The sequence below is a fragment of the Argentina anserina genome, chromosome 6 (assembly GCF_933775445.1).
Source record: "Argentina anserina chromosome 6, drPotAnse1.1, whole genome shotgun sequence".
Taxonomy (NCBI): Eukaryota; Viridiplantae; Streptophyta; class Magnoliopsida; order Rosales; family Rosaceae; genus Argentina; species Argentina anserina.
This window is the reverse complement of record NC_065877.1, coordinates 10,609,375-10,626,947: the sequence shown is the minus strand read 5'-3', so window position 1 is coordinate 10,626,947 and position 17,573 is coordinate 10,609,375. Positions and strand designations below refer to the sequence as shown.

At 39.7% G+C, this 17,573-nt stretch overlaps 2 protein-coding genes across 2 annotated transcripts; one reads left to right on the top strand and one right to left on the bottom strand.

Annotated features, from left to right (window-relative positions):
- The first annotated feature begins 5,684 nt into the window (after positions 1–5,684).
- LOC126797721 (trihelix transcription factor PTL) lies at positions 5,685–8,437 on the top strand. Its single transcript, XM_050524424.1, has 2 exons — positions 5,685–6,439; positions 7,050–8,437. Exons 1-2 carry the CDS (start codon positions 5,943–5,945, stop codon positions 8,305–8,307), a joined length of 1,755 nt encoding a protein of 584 aa, XP_050380381.1. The 5' UTR covers positions 5,685–5,942; the 3' UTR covers positions 8,308–8,437.
- A 6,586-nt stretch (positions 8,438–15,023) lies between these two features.
- Positions 15,024–17,276, bottom strand: LOC126797751 (fructose-bisphosphate aldolase 1, cytoplasmic). The gene is made up of 3 exons (XM_050524464.1): positions 17,129–17,276; positions 16,235–16,462; positions 15,024–16,029 (listed from the first exon to the last, which is right to left on the bottom strand). The coding sequence occupies exons 1-3, from the start codon at positions 17,154–17,156 to the stop codon at positions 15,209–15,211; spliced, it is 1,077 nt and encodes a 358-aa protein (XP_050380421.1). The 5' UTR covers positions 17,157–17,276; the 3' UTR covers positions 15,024–15,208.
- Positions 17,277–17,573: the final 297 nt, after the last annotated feature.

Sequence of the window (17,573 nt, the reverse complement as noted above, 5' to 3'; positions counted from 1 at the left end):
TCCCGTCCGTCCATCAAGGCGACGTGATTGCCAGCTACAATGGGTCTGGGCCCCGCAGCGTCTTTGTCCAGACACACCCAATCATTCAGTTCTCGAAGGCTATGGAGAGAGAGAGAGAGAGAGAGAGAGAGAGAGAGAGGACCGGCCGGCCGGCCGGCCGGCTAGGGTAGGGGCTCGGTTACTGCAGGGCACCTGATCGCCGTGGTTCATGGGCCATGCCTGCTCCAGAGCTCACACGAGCGATGCAGTACGCGATGAAGTGTAATAGACTAATAGCATAAGGTTAGCTAGCATAGATATACACACGTATATTTATATATATATATATATATATCTGTGTGTGTTTATGTGAGTTATATTATAGTATACAAAGCATGCATGGATGGAACGTTCTGCTGGTCCTCTGCTTGAAAAGCAAGCTATCAGAGAGAGTTCTGAGTCTTCTGAGTCTTCAGGCTCAGAATCACTGTGAAAACTCAGACACACGAAAACAGTACTGAGATTCGTCTCTGTAGAGTGTAGACTACGTGCCCAGACCTTTCCTTCTATTATTTCATTCGTTAACGTAATCTTTTGACGTACTGTGTCATGCATACGCCGTTAACAAGTTTGGCAAAACACACATTATTTCTAGTAAATATGTTTTCTTAGATCGAGACTCAAGAGTCTTTCATCCAACAGCTTGTTCTCAGTTCTTAGTTTCTTACACACCGTATTAGCTTCTTTAAACTAATCCATCAATTATTCTCGATAAAGCAACGTGAAAAAATTATTATATTTACTCAGTACATAATTTACGTGCGTATCTCTTTAATGTAATTTATTTATTTATTTATTATATTTATTTATAATTGGTTACTCATATTTAAATAATATTTTTTCATTTAATCGCGTGCATGTTTACCACACTATAAAATAATATGATTGATTGAGTACACCACATGACAGTGTCACGTATTGTCCCGGTTGCATAGAATAATCACTCACATGACATGATAAGTTAACAACTAGCTAAGAAATTGTCCAGTAATTTAGATATCCTCTGTTTTTTTACGAGAAAATGAAATCATAACTCTCTATACGTACCAGAGTTCCTAGTCAATGTACGTTGAAGATTATAAAGAACAGAAAAGGAAAGGACCAGCAAATGCAATTTTGAGCACCGTCTAATCCATATTTATCAAACAATACTATGAATCTCACATGCCAACAATTGCTCCTGTCTACCGTATATATGAAACGTACTCGACCTTAGTTGCCAGCCTACTTGCGTTGCTTGCCCATTTGCATAATTTTAGATATACAATTTCTTAAACATCTGGCGCGGCACCCATGAGATATTGACAGGAAGAATGAACAGTTTGCCTTCGGTCGGCCAACAATGTGTCCATTTCTAGTGGCCAAGTTAACCACTTTTTCAAGACTACATCAATTGCAGAAAACTGAGCAGTACGTTTTATTGCCAAAGTGATTCAGGACGTAAAATTGCCTCCACTTGCTTTGCAATGGATCCTCATATAATATATTGAATAAATCCTCGAGGGAAACATCAAAAGAACAATTGAATACCTAGGCAAACATGAGATATAATCTATCATAGTCTGATATTAGCAATTTGGCATTCTCGCTATCAAAACCATCTAAGCATCAGTAGCTACTTAGGTTATAACCCCAATGATGCTTATCCTTATTAAACCTAGACTTAATGATTGTTCATCTCTCTGAAATGCAAGTACTTAGAGACTCAAAAAAAACTGAACCATGAAAGCGACGAGAAGAAGAACAAAGACTGGAGGCGTATTAAATGATAAAGGAGGTATGTAGTGCACAAAATAATGTCAGTAAAACTGCACGCATCGCTATCTACTGCACGTAATCACATGGCCTTCTCCAGATACAATTACAACCTATAATGGTCCAGTGTATTCAGATTAAGAGGGCTCCACGTACGACTTAACAGAGATGATCAGGAGCTGGATATATATACTCAGAAACATAATTCTTAATCCAATAATTTCAAATCCATCCAGGCCGGGCCAACGGAATGTGTTTGTCATGCCATCTCCAATTTATGAGCTATTATTCTTCTAAAAAAAAAATCTATGGGCTATTGTGGCAGACTTCGTTTCTAACTAACGGGTTAGTATGATAGAAGTAGTCCGAAATATTTAAAAATAGTCATTTCATGTTATTTTTGACACACTTTTGTGGCACACTAACACACGTGGGCCATATCTTAAAAACTATTTTTTATTATTGTTTTGGTGAATAATTTCATAAATACATAATAACATTATTTAGTTAATATATATATTTTATTATTTGAAAAAAAACTGTATTTTTATCAGTTGAGAAATATACTACAACATTAAACTTGAATTAAATTTGTATTTTATATAGTGTAATAACTCATTAAATATACAACAACACTACCGATATAATACTAATATTTTTAATGAACAAACAAATAATAATGATCACTTATTAAAACTAATAATTTTTAACTAAATTACAAATAAAAATGACAAATATAACAATCATTTAAAATAGAACAAATAGTTTTTGACTATGCAAAAATATAGGCAACGTGAGTTATTCTCGTCATCCGATGATGTCTATTATCCGGAAATGTCTACTGATACACCAAATGATGATGATTACTAGTATTTTGTAGCAAAAAAAACCCTAGATGAGAGCTCTCATTCTCTCCTATCTACGACGGCTAACTCTCAAGTTTTGTCGTCTGTCTTTAGTAGATCACGTCAGTGCCGCCTGTCTCTTCTGCCCAATGAGTCTTCCAACCTCGAGCACCCCTTCCTTTCAACCTTTTGGTTGTCACACCCCTCTCCCACGTCTTGTTGTGGAGAGGTGTTTCAGATTTTTGATAAAGCAACCTTGTTTTGCTTGGTCGGTGGTTGTCCAGTCGTCAGGGTGGCATGGAGGCGTGGTGCGACGTTGTGGGACATCATCGAAGGCTCAGATAACTAGCAAAGATGGGGGCCTTAGATCCGGGTTTGGGATCCCAGTGGTCGTCAATGGTGGTGGGCTACAGGTAGGTGGTTGAGTTGGTCCCAAAATGAGATACGGTGGTCCTTGCTTGCGGCTCGACGATGGCTGAGACATGCTCTTGTTGGTGGATGGTGGCGTGCGTCGAGACCTGCGTTGTCCTCTTGCGTCGGAGCCCGGTCTCGGTAAGAAGGTTCCAGTTGTCGTTGGGCAGAGGCTAGTGGCCTTTGCTGAGGATTAAGGGGCTTGCCATGCAGTTGGTGGTGCGCTGGAGGGGTGCGTCATCGGTGACGGACATTGCTGCTTTGGTCCGCAAGTCTAGGGTGCCCAAATCTGTGGGTGTCCTGAGTATTGCTGGCTCCTTGTGAAGGCCCATTGGTTTGGGCTTTTGGGTCAAGATCTGGGACCATGGTAACTGAGTTTGGCAGATTTGGGATTCGTATCATTCCTGGTCTGGAGGTCAAATTCGGGTTTCTTGTTTCAAGAATAAGCCGGCGGATGCTAATAGGGCTTTTTTTTGTTTTTTGTTTTTGGTTACTATTTGAGCAAGACCGCAACGGATTTCGTCATAGATCTAGTTCTGTGATTAGTTTGTCTAGGTTTCTGGATTCTCTGATTGCTTAATTAGGTCGTGCACTCTCAATTACGTTGCCCTAAGAAATGGGCGAGAGTGTGTTCATGGTGTACCGTATATTTGATTTTATATATTTGAGACTATATGTCGTTGATTAAAAAAAACTCAAATTAGTTAAATTTCATGTAATTTTAGTTTTATGAAATACAATTTTAAGTTTTAATATTTTTCATGATACATTTATTAAATTTATCATTTATAAAAGTAAAATTGTAATTAAATGATAATATCTAAATTAAAAGATACTAACACATTAAAAAAAATAAAAGGCTACAATATTTGAGTTGGAAATTGTTGATATCACATCGATTAATATTATCGATTTAGTGTGCCTTAATGTAGCTTATGAGCTACAAATAGCCCTATAGGTTGGAGATGACCTTAGTTTCCGATTGATCTGACTAATAAAAGTCACATAATAAATAAGCAGTATTGGCGAGTCCGAGTTCGGTAGGAATAAAACATACACATTACTAATATTAGGCGCCATTTTAGAGATCAAATTCTTCTTGCTATAGTAGAGTTTAGAATGCAAACTTAATGTATTCTGCCCTAATAGATATATTAGTCCTCATATAAAAAACTAATTTATTCTAATTCATGATAGAAACTTTCTTTTGAATCACTAGAATTGAAGTATATTGAGATTTAGAAGTTGCAATTGGAATCAAAACAAGTCTTAGTTCACATAATATTGGGTAGTTCACATAGTGTAACAACTTATGTTTTCTATTGCCAATGCATGTTGACACCAATTCTCTCAGTATTGAGTTGGGGTTTAACTCTCTCCTCAATATTGATATTGCGTGTCGTGCAACGATGTTTCCATATCCCCTCACTTGGTTGATTTCATTCTAAATGCGTATATGTATCCTGTTTTCTTTTATTGTTCTGTTAAAATATTTGTGTCTAAATATTTTGTTTCGTTGCGGTTATTTCCCCGCATGTATTTGTAAGATTTTATCTATAAAGCATATCATCATATCTGTAAATTAAAAAAATTATATAAATCATAAATAAAATACATGTACGTGACTGTGACTGGGTACGTGAGCTATATATAGTGAAACTGATGCGTAATAACAGATACGTGTTTATTCTAAATCATACATATTGTACTTGTCATCTATCGTCCACGGATTAAAACACTTCATTATCCCTTCTTTTCTTCGATAATGTTAAAATGTCAATATTGGAAAATCCTATGGTAAGTATTAGAGTTTCAAATAATAGGGAATTTAGATTGTAAATCATGCACTATGTCACCAATTGGACTCAATCAATAATTTCAGACTCTATAACAGTAGAACCTGAATACTATGAAGTATTATAAATAATTTTTCTAAGATTACGGATTATTATAAATAAGAGGCATAAAACACCTCCTTAATTAATTAGTTGGTGCATCATGCATGAAGGTAGGGTTCAATTGTATATATGAATGATGAAGAGGTAGGGCAAAGAAAAATCAGAAGTGGAAGCCTAGAAAGAGGCTTTAATTAGTGAGGCACAAAAGCTGAGAGGTCTGAGCCCGTCTTTAGCCACCTGAAAAAATACAAAAAGAAGCAGAGATCGAGATCAAATATACACACTAGCTCAAGTGGTAGTCGCCACTGTTCCTTCATGCCCTTCCCTTCACTTTTCCACTGCTCCAAGTTTCTCTTCATTCCACCTTAAACACCTCTCCCAGATCGATCTTCACAAACGACAACAACCGTTTAATTTCCAGCTTCTCTCTTAACGGCACCCCGTTTCTGCAATTAGCTGAGAGCCTGAGACCCTGAGACTCGGTTAGTCCCAAACGACTCCCATCCTAGGAACTGTAGTCCACTCTCAACGCACACGTGTCGGGATTTGATTGGATCCGTTACTATTACTACAGTGCTATGTACAAGACTCACGAGAGTCGGTGATACATAAACCCAAAGAAGACCTACGTAAATCTATTCCGGTCCCGTTTCTGCTAGCTAAATATCTCCGTCTCCAAAAACTCCAAATTACACGCTAGCTCTCTGTGTCTGTGATATACAAAACAAGGGCACTAAGGGAGAGAGCCATTTTCAAAGAGCAAGAGAAAGCTCTCTCTCTCTCTCTCTCTGAGTGAGTGAGTCACCAAGAGAAGAGCATGGGACCATTGTCCTGTGCTTAAATTCGAGCTATTTTCGTGAACGACACGATCCGACTCTGCCGCTCTCTCTTTCCCTTTCATTCTCTCTTATAACAACAATACCCTTTGCAATTTCAGTCTCCTTTCTCTCACTAACTCAGTACTTTCAAACTTTCTCTCGATCTTTTGATATCCATGGAAATGGAAGACCAGTACGGTTTAGGAGATCTCAGGCAGCTCATGAGCGGCACCGGTAGGTCTCACTTCCCGGCCATCCCGACTCCCGCCGAGCTCTTCCCTAGCAGCCACAACCACAGGCCTCAGCTCCTCGCTCCGGCCAATCATCATCATCATCATCACCATCACCAGCAACATCCGTACGAGATCATGATGATGGGCCGGCTGCCGACCACCCACGACATCATGCCACGGGGGTTTCATGAGTTTCGTTCTGCTGATTCGGCCGGTGGTGGTAGTGGGGGTGCTTGTATTAATAATACTGTTGCGGCTACTTCTTCTCTCAGTGGCGGCGGTTGTCAGGAGGCAGAGGGCGCAGGCTGTCTTGGCGGTGATGCCGGCTCCGGAAGGTGGCCGAGGCAAGAGACTCTGACGCTTCTGGAGATCCGATCACGACTCGATTACAAGTTCAAAGAAGCTAATCAAAAAGGACCGCTCTGGGACGAAGTCTCTAGGTAAACTTGCGTACCCTAATTGAATACTTAAATTATTCTTCATCTCCATCTTCCTCTTCTTCTCCCTTTCATTTTTGTTAGATTAGAAAATGACTAGACTATGAAGTGCAGTTGGAAGTGTCGTGATGACGCTGATGAGTACTGATTTATGCAAAATGAATTGTATCACTGAGTCACTGACTCGTTTTCTATTCTGAAAATGTGTAGCCATCTTTTAAAGTAATGGGTGGTTTCTTCGATGCAATTAGGGTACCAATAATCGACTGGTTTTCTTCTGATGAGAAAAGGCATGATCTATAAAGAAATTAATGTCCTTTTGACACCCCTTAATTACGTTCTTCTTTTGAAATATGAATGGTCATACTACATGCACTTACCAAACATATTAAGCACATGGGGATCCATCACAGCATCATCATTACAGAATTAAGCATCATCATCAAATCACACATGCCCACTTCTTTAGTTCTTCATAAGCTTATTATTCACTTCGCAGTTCAATTAGGTTGCCAGCAAATACTGTCAAACCAATCATTCTGCTTTTCCTTAATTTGTTTAAAGACGATCGGACACTTAATAATTGATTTAATCTTTCCATTTTTTGTTGCAGGATCATGAGTGAGGAACATGGGTATCAAAGAAGCGGAAAAAAATGCAGGGAAAAATTCGAAAACTTGTACAAGTATTACAAGAAGACAAAGGAAGGAAAGGCCGGAAGACAAGATGGCAAGCATTATAGATTCTTTCGGCAGCTTGAAGCTCTCTATGGCGAAACAAGCAACAACGTTGCCGGCTCATCACTTCCGCCAGATCAGTCCCAATTCGTCGGTAATAATAATAATATGAATAACAATAATAATACTTTTCGTTATCAAGCTCAACCGAGTCATCAACATACTACTACTGCTACTACTTATCAGTCCACTCAGAGTGTTTCAAACTCTTCCGATTTCGACGACTCCTCTTCCTCGGAGGACAACAACGTCAGTGCCATTGCCCCGATGGATGACGACATGCTTGAGATGAAGAGGGTGAGGAAAAGGAGGGGATGGAAGGTGAAGATAAAGGAGTTCATCGACGTGCAAATGAGGAAGATGATGGAGAAGCAAGAGGAGTGGTTGGAGAAGCTGATGAGCACGCTTGAACAGAAAGAAAGGGAGAGGGTGTTGAGGGAGGACGAGTGGCGAAAACAAGAGGCTGGCCGGGTGGAACGAGAGCAGCAGTTTTGGGCTAAAGAGAGGGCATGGATTGAATCAAGGGACAAAACTCTGATGGAGGCATTGCACAAATTAACAGCAAGTAGTACTAGTCATGAAATAAAGACTTCTTCTTCGACACCAGAGCAAGATCATGAGGACATTGTGAGTGAGCAACGGATATGGCCGGAATTCGAGGTTAACAGATTGGTTCAGTTAAGAGGAAGCATGGAGTCGAGGTTTAGTACTAATCAGAGAGGTGGGTGTGCAGATGATATTCTGTGGGAGGAGATAGCGGGGAAGCTGAGTTGTTTGGGGTATGAAAGGAGTGGAATGGTGTGCAAGGAGAAATGGGAGAGCATAAACTGTGGGAAGATGTGTTCCAAGGACTTGTTCAGTAAGAAGAGGAAGGAGAACAATTCAAGGTCAAGTTCTTGTTTCTTTGGGAACAATGAGTCTAATTCCTCATTGTATAGTAGTCAAGGAGGAGTCTATGCTACTTGTCAAATGAATAATCACGAACGCGTTGATAATGGCTCTCCTCCTACTAATCCAAACGTAGGCAATGCTGCAGTTGTGAACGAGACATGTTTTCCATTTTTGATGGGTGAAGGAGATAACTTGTGGGAGAATTATGGGTTGAAGCTCAACAATGGTAGCCAAAACCAGTGAATTAGAGATGAGGAAGATGATGACAACAACGTACAACAACAACTTGTAAAGGGTAATTGGAAGGTGGTTTTGCTGACTTGTTATGTAAGCAAGGAGCTAACTGAGGATTTATATATATGTATAGGAGAGGTCTGATGTTTAAATTTCATAGGGAGGAAAATAAATTATGCATTTTATTTTCTCTCTGTAGTAGTACTTAAACGTGGAAGGGAGAGGTCTAAGGACCATGTAGTGTCGGAGTTGTCAACCTCAAAACCCAACCTTGATTTTCATAGTTTTATATGTCGATCTTTAATTATGGATTATGCAAACATTTTAGTTAGTTTCTTGGTGAATGGAAATGGTTTATTTTGTGGATATGAACTCTTTCCACAGATATTACAGTAAGTGTATGCATTCTCCTCTTACATTTTATATCACCGGATGTTATCAGACACACTGATAGCCCTTTCTTCAGTTTCTTGAATTGGCGATTAGGAGGGGGAGGATATATACAAGTGTTAAATACGTATGTGAAGATGGATCGCATTAATTATCAAATGTATAAACAGCATCTAGTTTAAGCAGTACTTAGCTATGATTATATGGTTGAATGTAACCATGCAGGAGATTTATAATCATATCTAAGCACTTTCTATTACTTTAATAACCTACCGACTGAACCTTTCTAGCTAGCTTCTTTGAGTACTCAATAGTCAAGTAGGAGACAGGGATATTGTATATGTCAAACACTTCAGCATAAATTCCACACGGATGATTGGATATGTTAACAAATCATCTAGGGACAATATATATCTTTAAGACGAAACATTATTGTACGTGCCAAAGTGCAAGTGAGGTGAAAATAAATATATATTCGTATCTATTTTACTTAATCACCGACTATTTCGGTGTCACCAATATTTGAGATGTCGATGGAGATGAATTATGTCGTCAAATACTATAAGAAAAAACAAATAATAGATTGGGCAATCTCAACACGATTAGCTACAATATAAATCATAAGAATAAAGCCAAGTGAGCGAAGTTCACAAAACTCAATGCTTGAGGTGGTAAGGAACAAACAGAGCTGAAGACTTAACAATATACATGACTTGCACATTATTAGTGCCCATGCATGCACCTTGTCTCTCCTTAAAGATATCGAAGAAGTGAGTTTCAGTTATCAAATTAACATATGTGCATTTTGCTTCTAAGTTATGTAGTTGAGATTCGCCTATCCGAGAGTCGGATCGAAATGCCTGAATTGCTAGTAATGCATGTAATCTATGTCTATGGCAATACATATATGTTGCCAAAAGCTTGAGAAACCTTGCTAAGGAGTAAAGCAAGATAGCAAGAAGCAACAGTACGTTCTACAAGCTAAAAAAATCAGCTGAAGCCTTCACGTATTTACTTAATGCAACAGAACAAATTTGAAGAGAAAATAAAGTATCAGAGAAATTTAAAAGGCAGGTTCCCTTTGAGGCTTGACTCCATTGGAAACTGCCTAACAATTCTTGGCATTGCATGGACGCATGGTTCTGGTAGCTATGAAACTGACAAGGAGGGAAGCAACCATGAGCAGTTTAGCAAAATAAATGCCAGTACCAGGTTTCACTACGCATCAACAACATGCATGTCATTATCTTCAAGCCAGTGAAGGAGTCACACTCACGTACTGTAGTATATGTATGATGTATGTATTAATGTATTTATGATATGATTATAACGAGTATACATGTTTTTTTTCAATTGTTGCTGTGTTCATGAAAGGAAACTGTTAGCACATAGTATAAGAGAAACTATAATCAAGCATACACACCAAGAATAACCAGTTAACGACACCCTGGAATAGAACACCGACGTACATGTACGTAATTTATTTGATGGGTTTGTCATGCATGCTATAATTTGTGATAGTTTCTTTTCTCATTCAGCTTTAAACAGCGATTGTTCTGGAAGGCTATTGGAAGCTTTATTTGTTTCGAACTTTCTAAACTAATCGACTAAACATCTTTAGTTTCATGATAAATATGTCAGGATATCTTCCTGCTCCAATAGAATTCGAAAGCCGTATCTAGTGCTAGTTTCCTGGCTATTAACATCTACTTAGAATGTTAATAGCCTGAGCTCACCTTATAATTTACCAACATCACTGTAAAGTGTAAACTAAGAATGTAAGGCCTGAAGGTTCGAGCTTTCTCACCCATACAAGGAAGCTCTGCATCGATCTTTCGCTGTCAAATGAAAACCAGTTGTACCGGTTCGAGAAATGCATGTCATTGATCATGGTAAGCAAGGAGAGAAGAGAAATGGATAGATCGAGACTTTTCTTAAGGCTTTTGCTGTTGGGACAAATCATAGAGATGATTATCTTCTTCTTTTTGCGGTAAATGACAATCATATCGAAGCTTAAGTCTCTCTTAAACGTCAGAGCTGGGTTCATGTTCATCATAATACTAGTAGTACTGGACTGCTGGTACTGCTTACACTCTAATACATGAGATTTATCTGTGTATATATCGACAGGGAGGACTAGTACTCCTGGCAGTGTGCATAGGAAAGCGTAAAGAAGCTTCCCACCAGAGGGAACCAAACAATGGGGGGACATTTCAGTCATTGTCACTACTGTTTTGCCAGTACCACCATTTTTTTCTCTCTCTTTTACCATTGTTATGAATCTTCAAAGCTTCAACAGCCCATGCATGCAAGCTTTGCTTTGCTTCGCTGAGCTTAGCTTAGCTTTACGTACTGGTCCCAAGGGTCGTCGTCTCTCGATCATCTCATCTCTCGTCCAGCAATTGAAGGAGGAGAGGAAGCTGCATATATATACACATGGACAGTTATGGAACTCTTAAGTTCAAGCCAGCCAGCGAGGCCTTTCTAAACCTGCCTTTTCTTGTGATCGATGTGACCATTTACTGAGCTGATCAAGCACCCCATTTAAAAAGAAAAAAGAAAAAAAGAGATGCAACTGTTTTACTCAACTTCACAGGTCGCCCCTGCTTGGGAAATTATATTTATTTACCTTATGATCCTATTATACTAAGTTTTAGTGTCATAAAAAAGAATTTTAACTTTGAAATTTTGTATCAGAGGTTTTTAATATATATCACTACCACCCTTCTTTGCACTAAATCCCTTAACCCCATTAAGCCATTACACACCTACATAAAATCAAAAGTAATTAGCTACACAGCCTACACTCTTTAGATTTTGGATTAGAAGTCATTGGTTTAGCTATTAGTGATTGAAAAACTGCTATACATAATTGTTTGTAACTAGGAGAGCTTATTCGATACACTGGCCATGTTTGTACACGGGGTATGCGTGCAACCATGCGCTATTAGCACTATTTTGAGTTTTTCCATTTGATTTGTAACTCTAAAACACAGCACCTCCACGGCTCCACCACATCTATGTACCACTCAAGTCCCCCACTTCCTCGTCGATCTGTTTTTCTATTTGATTTATTTTACTCTTTTAGCATGTTTGGTACCCGCTAATTAGAGCTTCAATGGTTGATGTGCTTGATTTGCAATGATTCTGTCTTTCAACCCCAAGTTCATCAATTGAAACCAAGAAAGATGAATCAATATCCTCTCAAATAGCAGCTTGATCGCAGAAGAGGAGCCCAATGAGAGACGAAAATTTCAGAGATGCCACATGGGTCGTGTTCCATGTTGACGACGAGGATGAGGGAGAAGATCCGCGACGGGGTGGCTGAATTGGGGCTTCACTTGCCCCTGAGTTGCGGTGACGGGTGGCGGCGGTGGTGATGATGGTTGATGATGATTTAGTTTCAAGGGCGGCGAGGGTTGGGTGCAGAACAAAGATGATTTTGGGGCAGAGGATTATTAGGATATTTGTATGATAATCCGTGATCTCGCCAAAGGGAGCGAAGGCGAGTCCTCCGATGAAGCAATGGAACTCGATCTTGGGCTCTCGGCAGAGGCGATTAGGCTCAAAGAAAAAGAATTTGAGGATGTGGTTGATTCAAAGTTTGGTTGATATTGTGATATTGTGTATAGATCAATCAAGATGGAGAAAACCACTGAGATGATTGTATTTCCTATTCAATCTCACTCGCGACACTTTCCCAATTGGAGAATGATATCAAACGATGTGAAATGTGCTCCACGTGTTGAAACGAACGGTTAAGATAAGCCGTGTAGATATAGGGTCCGTGCACCCAATAAGTTTCGTGTAACTAGACTTACTAGAGTAATGAGGACCGAGAAAGTTTACAGGTTAGAAAGTAAGGACTAAGTTAAGATCAAGTTCTATCCTAACAGTATGATAGCTGACACTTCGTATGCCAAATGCTATGAGAGTTACAAAGTGCAGTGTAAATGAATGTGCAAAGTTATACTGGTGGAAAAAAAAACTAATTACTGAAGATATTATGGTGATTTTGCAGTTATTCTATACTGTAGTTTCATGAAGGGAGATCAAGTGAAAAATGTTTACACTGGTGGGTAAACAAAGTCTGACACTTTAAAACAAATGATTTTTAAAGGTATGATCAGGCCCAATATATTGTATGGGCAAGAACATATTCTACATTGATGCATTTGCAGTTCGTTTACAATTGCCTCATGGCTAAGGTTCAAATTTAAATCTCCCCGATGTTTTTTTTTTTAACCTCAGGTTCATGGTAAGATCGATAAGAAGTAAGAACAAGGGTGTGGCACTGCATGTTCAGTCACTTCAGTGTAACTGGTGACAGTATGCGATGGCAAAGAAAAGTTGGTAACTTGTTATTCTATCACCCCATTCTACTTTTTAACGAGGGTAGTCTCTAATCATCTTTAATTTACAATTTTACATTACCAAAATTAAAGCATTTGATCAGAAAGGTAATCACCATATACCATAGACTGGACTTTGATTACCAAAGCTTTTTGCTGTTTTCTGAATGCTAACGCATGAACCACGGGACTAGTAGTCAAGTAGACTCCACCAATGGCTTTTTGGCATGGAGCAAGCAAATGTGTTTCTCTTTGGATAATTGGAGTCAGAGTCTTCTTAGTTTAGAGTAATTCGATCGGTCGTCTTCAAATCCGAGGGTGATTTATAGACTTGGATTACAAGGCCAGTTCAAACACGCAAGGGGACAATTCATCCAAGCTTACAACTCAAATGCTCCATGCCACTGAAACAAGTCCACCTTCGTCTCATGTTGCTCCATGCATTTGTACGAATCTTGCTTAGCTTGCTCCAAACTAAAATCCATGTAACCATTTCATGTTCTATTGAAATGCACGATTGATCAGACTAAAAAAAAATCCAAACCAGATCACAAACTTGACCAAATTAACAGAGAATGTTAAAACAAGACGAGTGCTTGATTTAATATGACGGGTCTGGGGACAAAGATCGACTCACCATTATTCGGCCAAATATGAACATTCTGCATAGATCAGACAGACAGACACAATAATGTGAAGCCTGCCTAGCGTATTAATGTGACTAGGGACAAGATCGACTCACACCATTATTGGTATGCTTTATTCAACCATAGGAATTAGGAAGCAGACTAATGTAGTCATTTTGTTACCATGGTTCTAATGAAAGAGTAAGAAGGGAAACCAATATCATTTTTTTCTAGGAGAATGAATTAACTTCAATTTGGCAATAAGCCACGTAGGACCACAAAAATCAAATATAAGAGGTGATATGACACTTCTCATACAAGCTAACTTATGAAAATAAATAAATGTGCAAAAAACGCTTATTAAACAAACTAAAGTCTGAACACTAAACTATAGTAACTCCCTCGAGTCTAATCTAAATACTTTTGACACTAACACATCGAGTCCAGGACATCAATTTGCGTACTCACAATGTTAGTGAAATTGAAAGAAAAAAACAAGAAGGATGATATTTCCTAGCGCACATATCGCTTAAAGACAAACCAAAGTCTGAAAAATAAAGTCTAAAACAAAAGTCCATAACTAGAAAGCAGATGCTAACAAAGCAAAATGAAACTCTTGTGACCCTAGAATCATCAAAGCCATGGGATGCTTCTACATTGGATGCTTCTAAAACTAGAGCCATGGGTGGCAAAGTCGTGCAAGGCTCGTAAGAAATATGTTGAGAGAGGAATGATCCAAACAAATTGGGCTTTAATGAAAGCTCAATAGGTTGATGGCCCGTTGCTCAAACCCAAACACACTTCATCCAAACCCGCCGTAAGGACCGGTAGCGAAACCTCCGCCGACCATCACTTACGTTGGCCGAGTTCCGAAGGACGAACTCGCCCCTCCGCCATAGCAGTGAGCCAGTGAACCACACTTTAGATCACGGTGTCGCCGCCTGGAGAACCAGGTATTGTCTTCCACCTATCGTCGGTACCTTGTCGACTCCCGGATCATCACTCACCCAAGATCAAGACTAACGTCGCCTCCATCCGGCGATCTCTTGGAACCAGCCCTCAAATCTGAAAAAACGAAGACTGCACCACCCCTCCACAAGCGAGCTCCAACCAGAGGAGGGAAACCAATATCATCATTTCAAGATGAAGCGAACAATGCACGGAACAAGTTTGTCACACTCTGGGAGCCAACCATAAATGGGACGCCAAGGGTCATAAATGGGATGCCAAGGGTAAGAACCTAAAACAGAGTAATAACTTTGAAATAGCAAACAATGGTTATTCTGACCATAAGATGCTTATCTTCATTCAAGCAAAATAAATCATGATCCGTTCTTTTGAACAGGCATAGAAACAATTCAAACTCAACATGTCAATGCTTTTCAAGCCTTTTATTCTACAAAATCCCTACAGGCCAAGATTATGATTGAAAAACAGAACTTTGAAAATCCCTAAAACTAAATGCCTGAAAAAGCCAATGTGATACACAACTCAGAAGATAGTTTTCCAAAAACAAAACACAAGAAAGAAGTCTAAACTTCCTCAATACTTGTAGTCCTTGACGTGAAGGCTCTCAGCAGCACCCTCACCGAGCTTGGCATCACCCTTGTAGGTTCCCAAGGTTGCCTCTGAGTTGGCCTTGGCCCTTGTAAGAAGAGCCTCCTGGGCAGCCTTGACATTCTCTTTCTTTCCTGACCAAGCCTTGAGAGTGCTGGCCTGAAGAGCACGGCCGAAGGAGAAGGAAAGAGTCCATGGCTTCTTTCCCTTGAGCTTGTTCATGGCGTTAAGGTTGAGGGTAGCCTCCTCCTCACTCTGTCCACCAGACAAGAACACCACAGCAGGGACAGCTGCAGGGGTAGTGCGCTGCAAGGCACGGACTGTGTACTCAGCAATCACTTCTGGTGAAGCCTTCTTGGCTTCAGATCCGGGAGTGACCATGTTGGGCTTCAATAGAGTTCCTTCAAGAAGAACGTGGTGGTCATTGAGAGCCTTGTAACATGCGGCAAGGACGCGCTCAGTCACATCAGCACACTTGTCAATGGAGTGGGGTCCGTCAACAAGGATCTCAGGCTCAACAATGGGTACCAAACCATTCTCCTGGCAGATAATAGCATAACGAGCCAAGCCATTAGCATTCTCGTTGATTGAAAGCTGAGATGGCTCATTGGGACCGATCTTGAGCACAGCACGCCACTTGGCGAACCGGGCACCAGCTTCATAGTACTTAGCACAGCGGGCACCAAGGCCATCCAAACCCTGGGTTGTGGTCTCACCATCGGTACCTTTAAGCTCAACAACACCCTTGTCAACCTTGATACCAGGAAGGACACCACTCTCGTTCAAGACATCAACAAAAGGCTTGCCTGCACAATACAACAAGCATAAATAGTTAAATACTATTAAGATCCATGGGGCAATGCTCATACTAACCAGATTATAGATAAATTTAGAACAAATAATTAGATTTCCAATAAGACATAACTTACTGTCACAGAGTAGCAATTAATTGGTCAAAGTAAATAAAAAACCAGTCACAAGGCTGACAAGAGAGAATATGGTGTAATATACCGTCAGCTGTCTTCTGGTAGAGAGTTTCCTCAAAGAGGATCACTCCACTAAGGTACTGGAGGACATTGGGGGCGGTGAAGAGGAGCTCACGAAGAGCACGCCTGTTCTCCTCAACATTCTCGACTTTGATGCTGTCAAAACGCTTTCCAATGGTACCAGTGGACTCATCGGCAGCTAGAATACCCTTTCCAGGGGTGCCAATATAGGCAGCATTTTTAATGAGCTCATCTGCAAATCATCCAAAAGTCAGTCAACAGATTCCAGCACATCATGTAAGCAGATCTTGAAACACAGATCTACAGTAAATAAACAAAAGAGCAACCTAAAAAGAAATTTCCAAGCTATCAAAAACTTAAATCACAAAGTCACCAGTTCAGAACACCTAATAGTAAGTGAGATGGCCACAAGACTATAACAACAGGATCGCCACGGATATAAAGCAGACATCAAAGTCTCTCCAGGACGTGGAGAATCATAAATCCAATAAGATCGGACCGCATAGTTCTACAAGTCATACAAACCAAGCTATTACCTACTAGCAAGTACTAACCGTCTTATGCTACCACATAGTTGATCCAACAATGAAAAGCTGAACACCAACGCAGGCAAATCATGCATAGAAAAACAGATCTAAAACTCAACATTAACATAAACAGATTGCGTTACTTCAAAACTGAATCGAACAAAACCACAATAGATCGCTAACATAACTAACTGACTATACAATACTGTGCAACAAAGACTATCAGATAAACCAAATCTTGAATACTTGAAGTTTTGAACACACACATCTAGGCAGTACATCGAAACACATAACACAAACTAGGCTAAACAGAAAAGTTGAATCTACGAAACTAATGAGGATGCGAAGAACAAGCAGAAGGTAGAAATTACCAGCGTATTTGCCTCTGTAAGCAGTCATGGTGGTTGGAACTAAGGTCGGAGAGAGAGAGAGAGAGAGAGAGAGAGAGAGAGTTTGTCTGAGAAATCGAGGGAGACGGAAGAGTAGAAGATGGAGAAAGTGAAGGGTGGGTGAGGCCTCTTTAAGTAGGAAAAATGCACAACCATTTTCGTTTGGCTTCTTTGCCACGTACTTTTTTCTTCTTCTTTTCTTTTCACTTCCCCACGTAATTTCTTTCTTTTTATGATATTTTCCTTTTATATTTGGCCTCCACCCACGACCCCACCTCTCAAATTGAAGCCTTTTTTTTTTTTTTTTTTTTGCAAAGAATGTAATCCCGATCATTTTTGAAAATATCTCTTAAGAAGATATTTTAAGTTTCTTATTGCAAAAGTAAAACTATGTCATCCATTAGATTCATGGGTAAGAAATCATGAT

Coding starts and splice junctions, on each gene's coding strand:
- LOC126797721 (XM_050524424.1), top strand. CDS start 5,943: ATGGAAATGGAAGACCAGTACGGTTTAGGAGATCTCAGGCAGCTCATG. Junction 6,440..7,049: donor CTCTGGGACGAAGTCTCTAG/GTAAACTTGCGT, acceptor TTTTTGTTGCAG/GATCATGAGTGAGGAACATG.
- LOC126797751 (XM_050524464.1), bottom strand. CDS start 17,156: ATGACTGCTTACAGAGGCAAATACGCTG. Junction 16,463..17,128: donor TTACAGAGGCAAATACGCTG/GTAATTTCTACC, acceptor GATGATTTGCAG/ATGAGCTCATTAAAAATGCT. Junction 16,030..16,234: donor CTACCAGAAGACAGCTGACG/GTATATTACACC, acceptor TGTATTGTGCAG/GCAAGCCTTTTGTTGATGTC.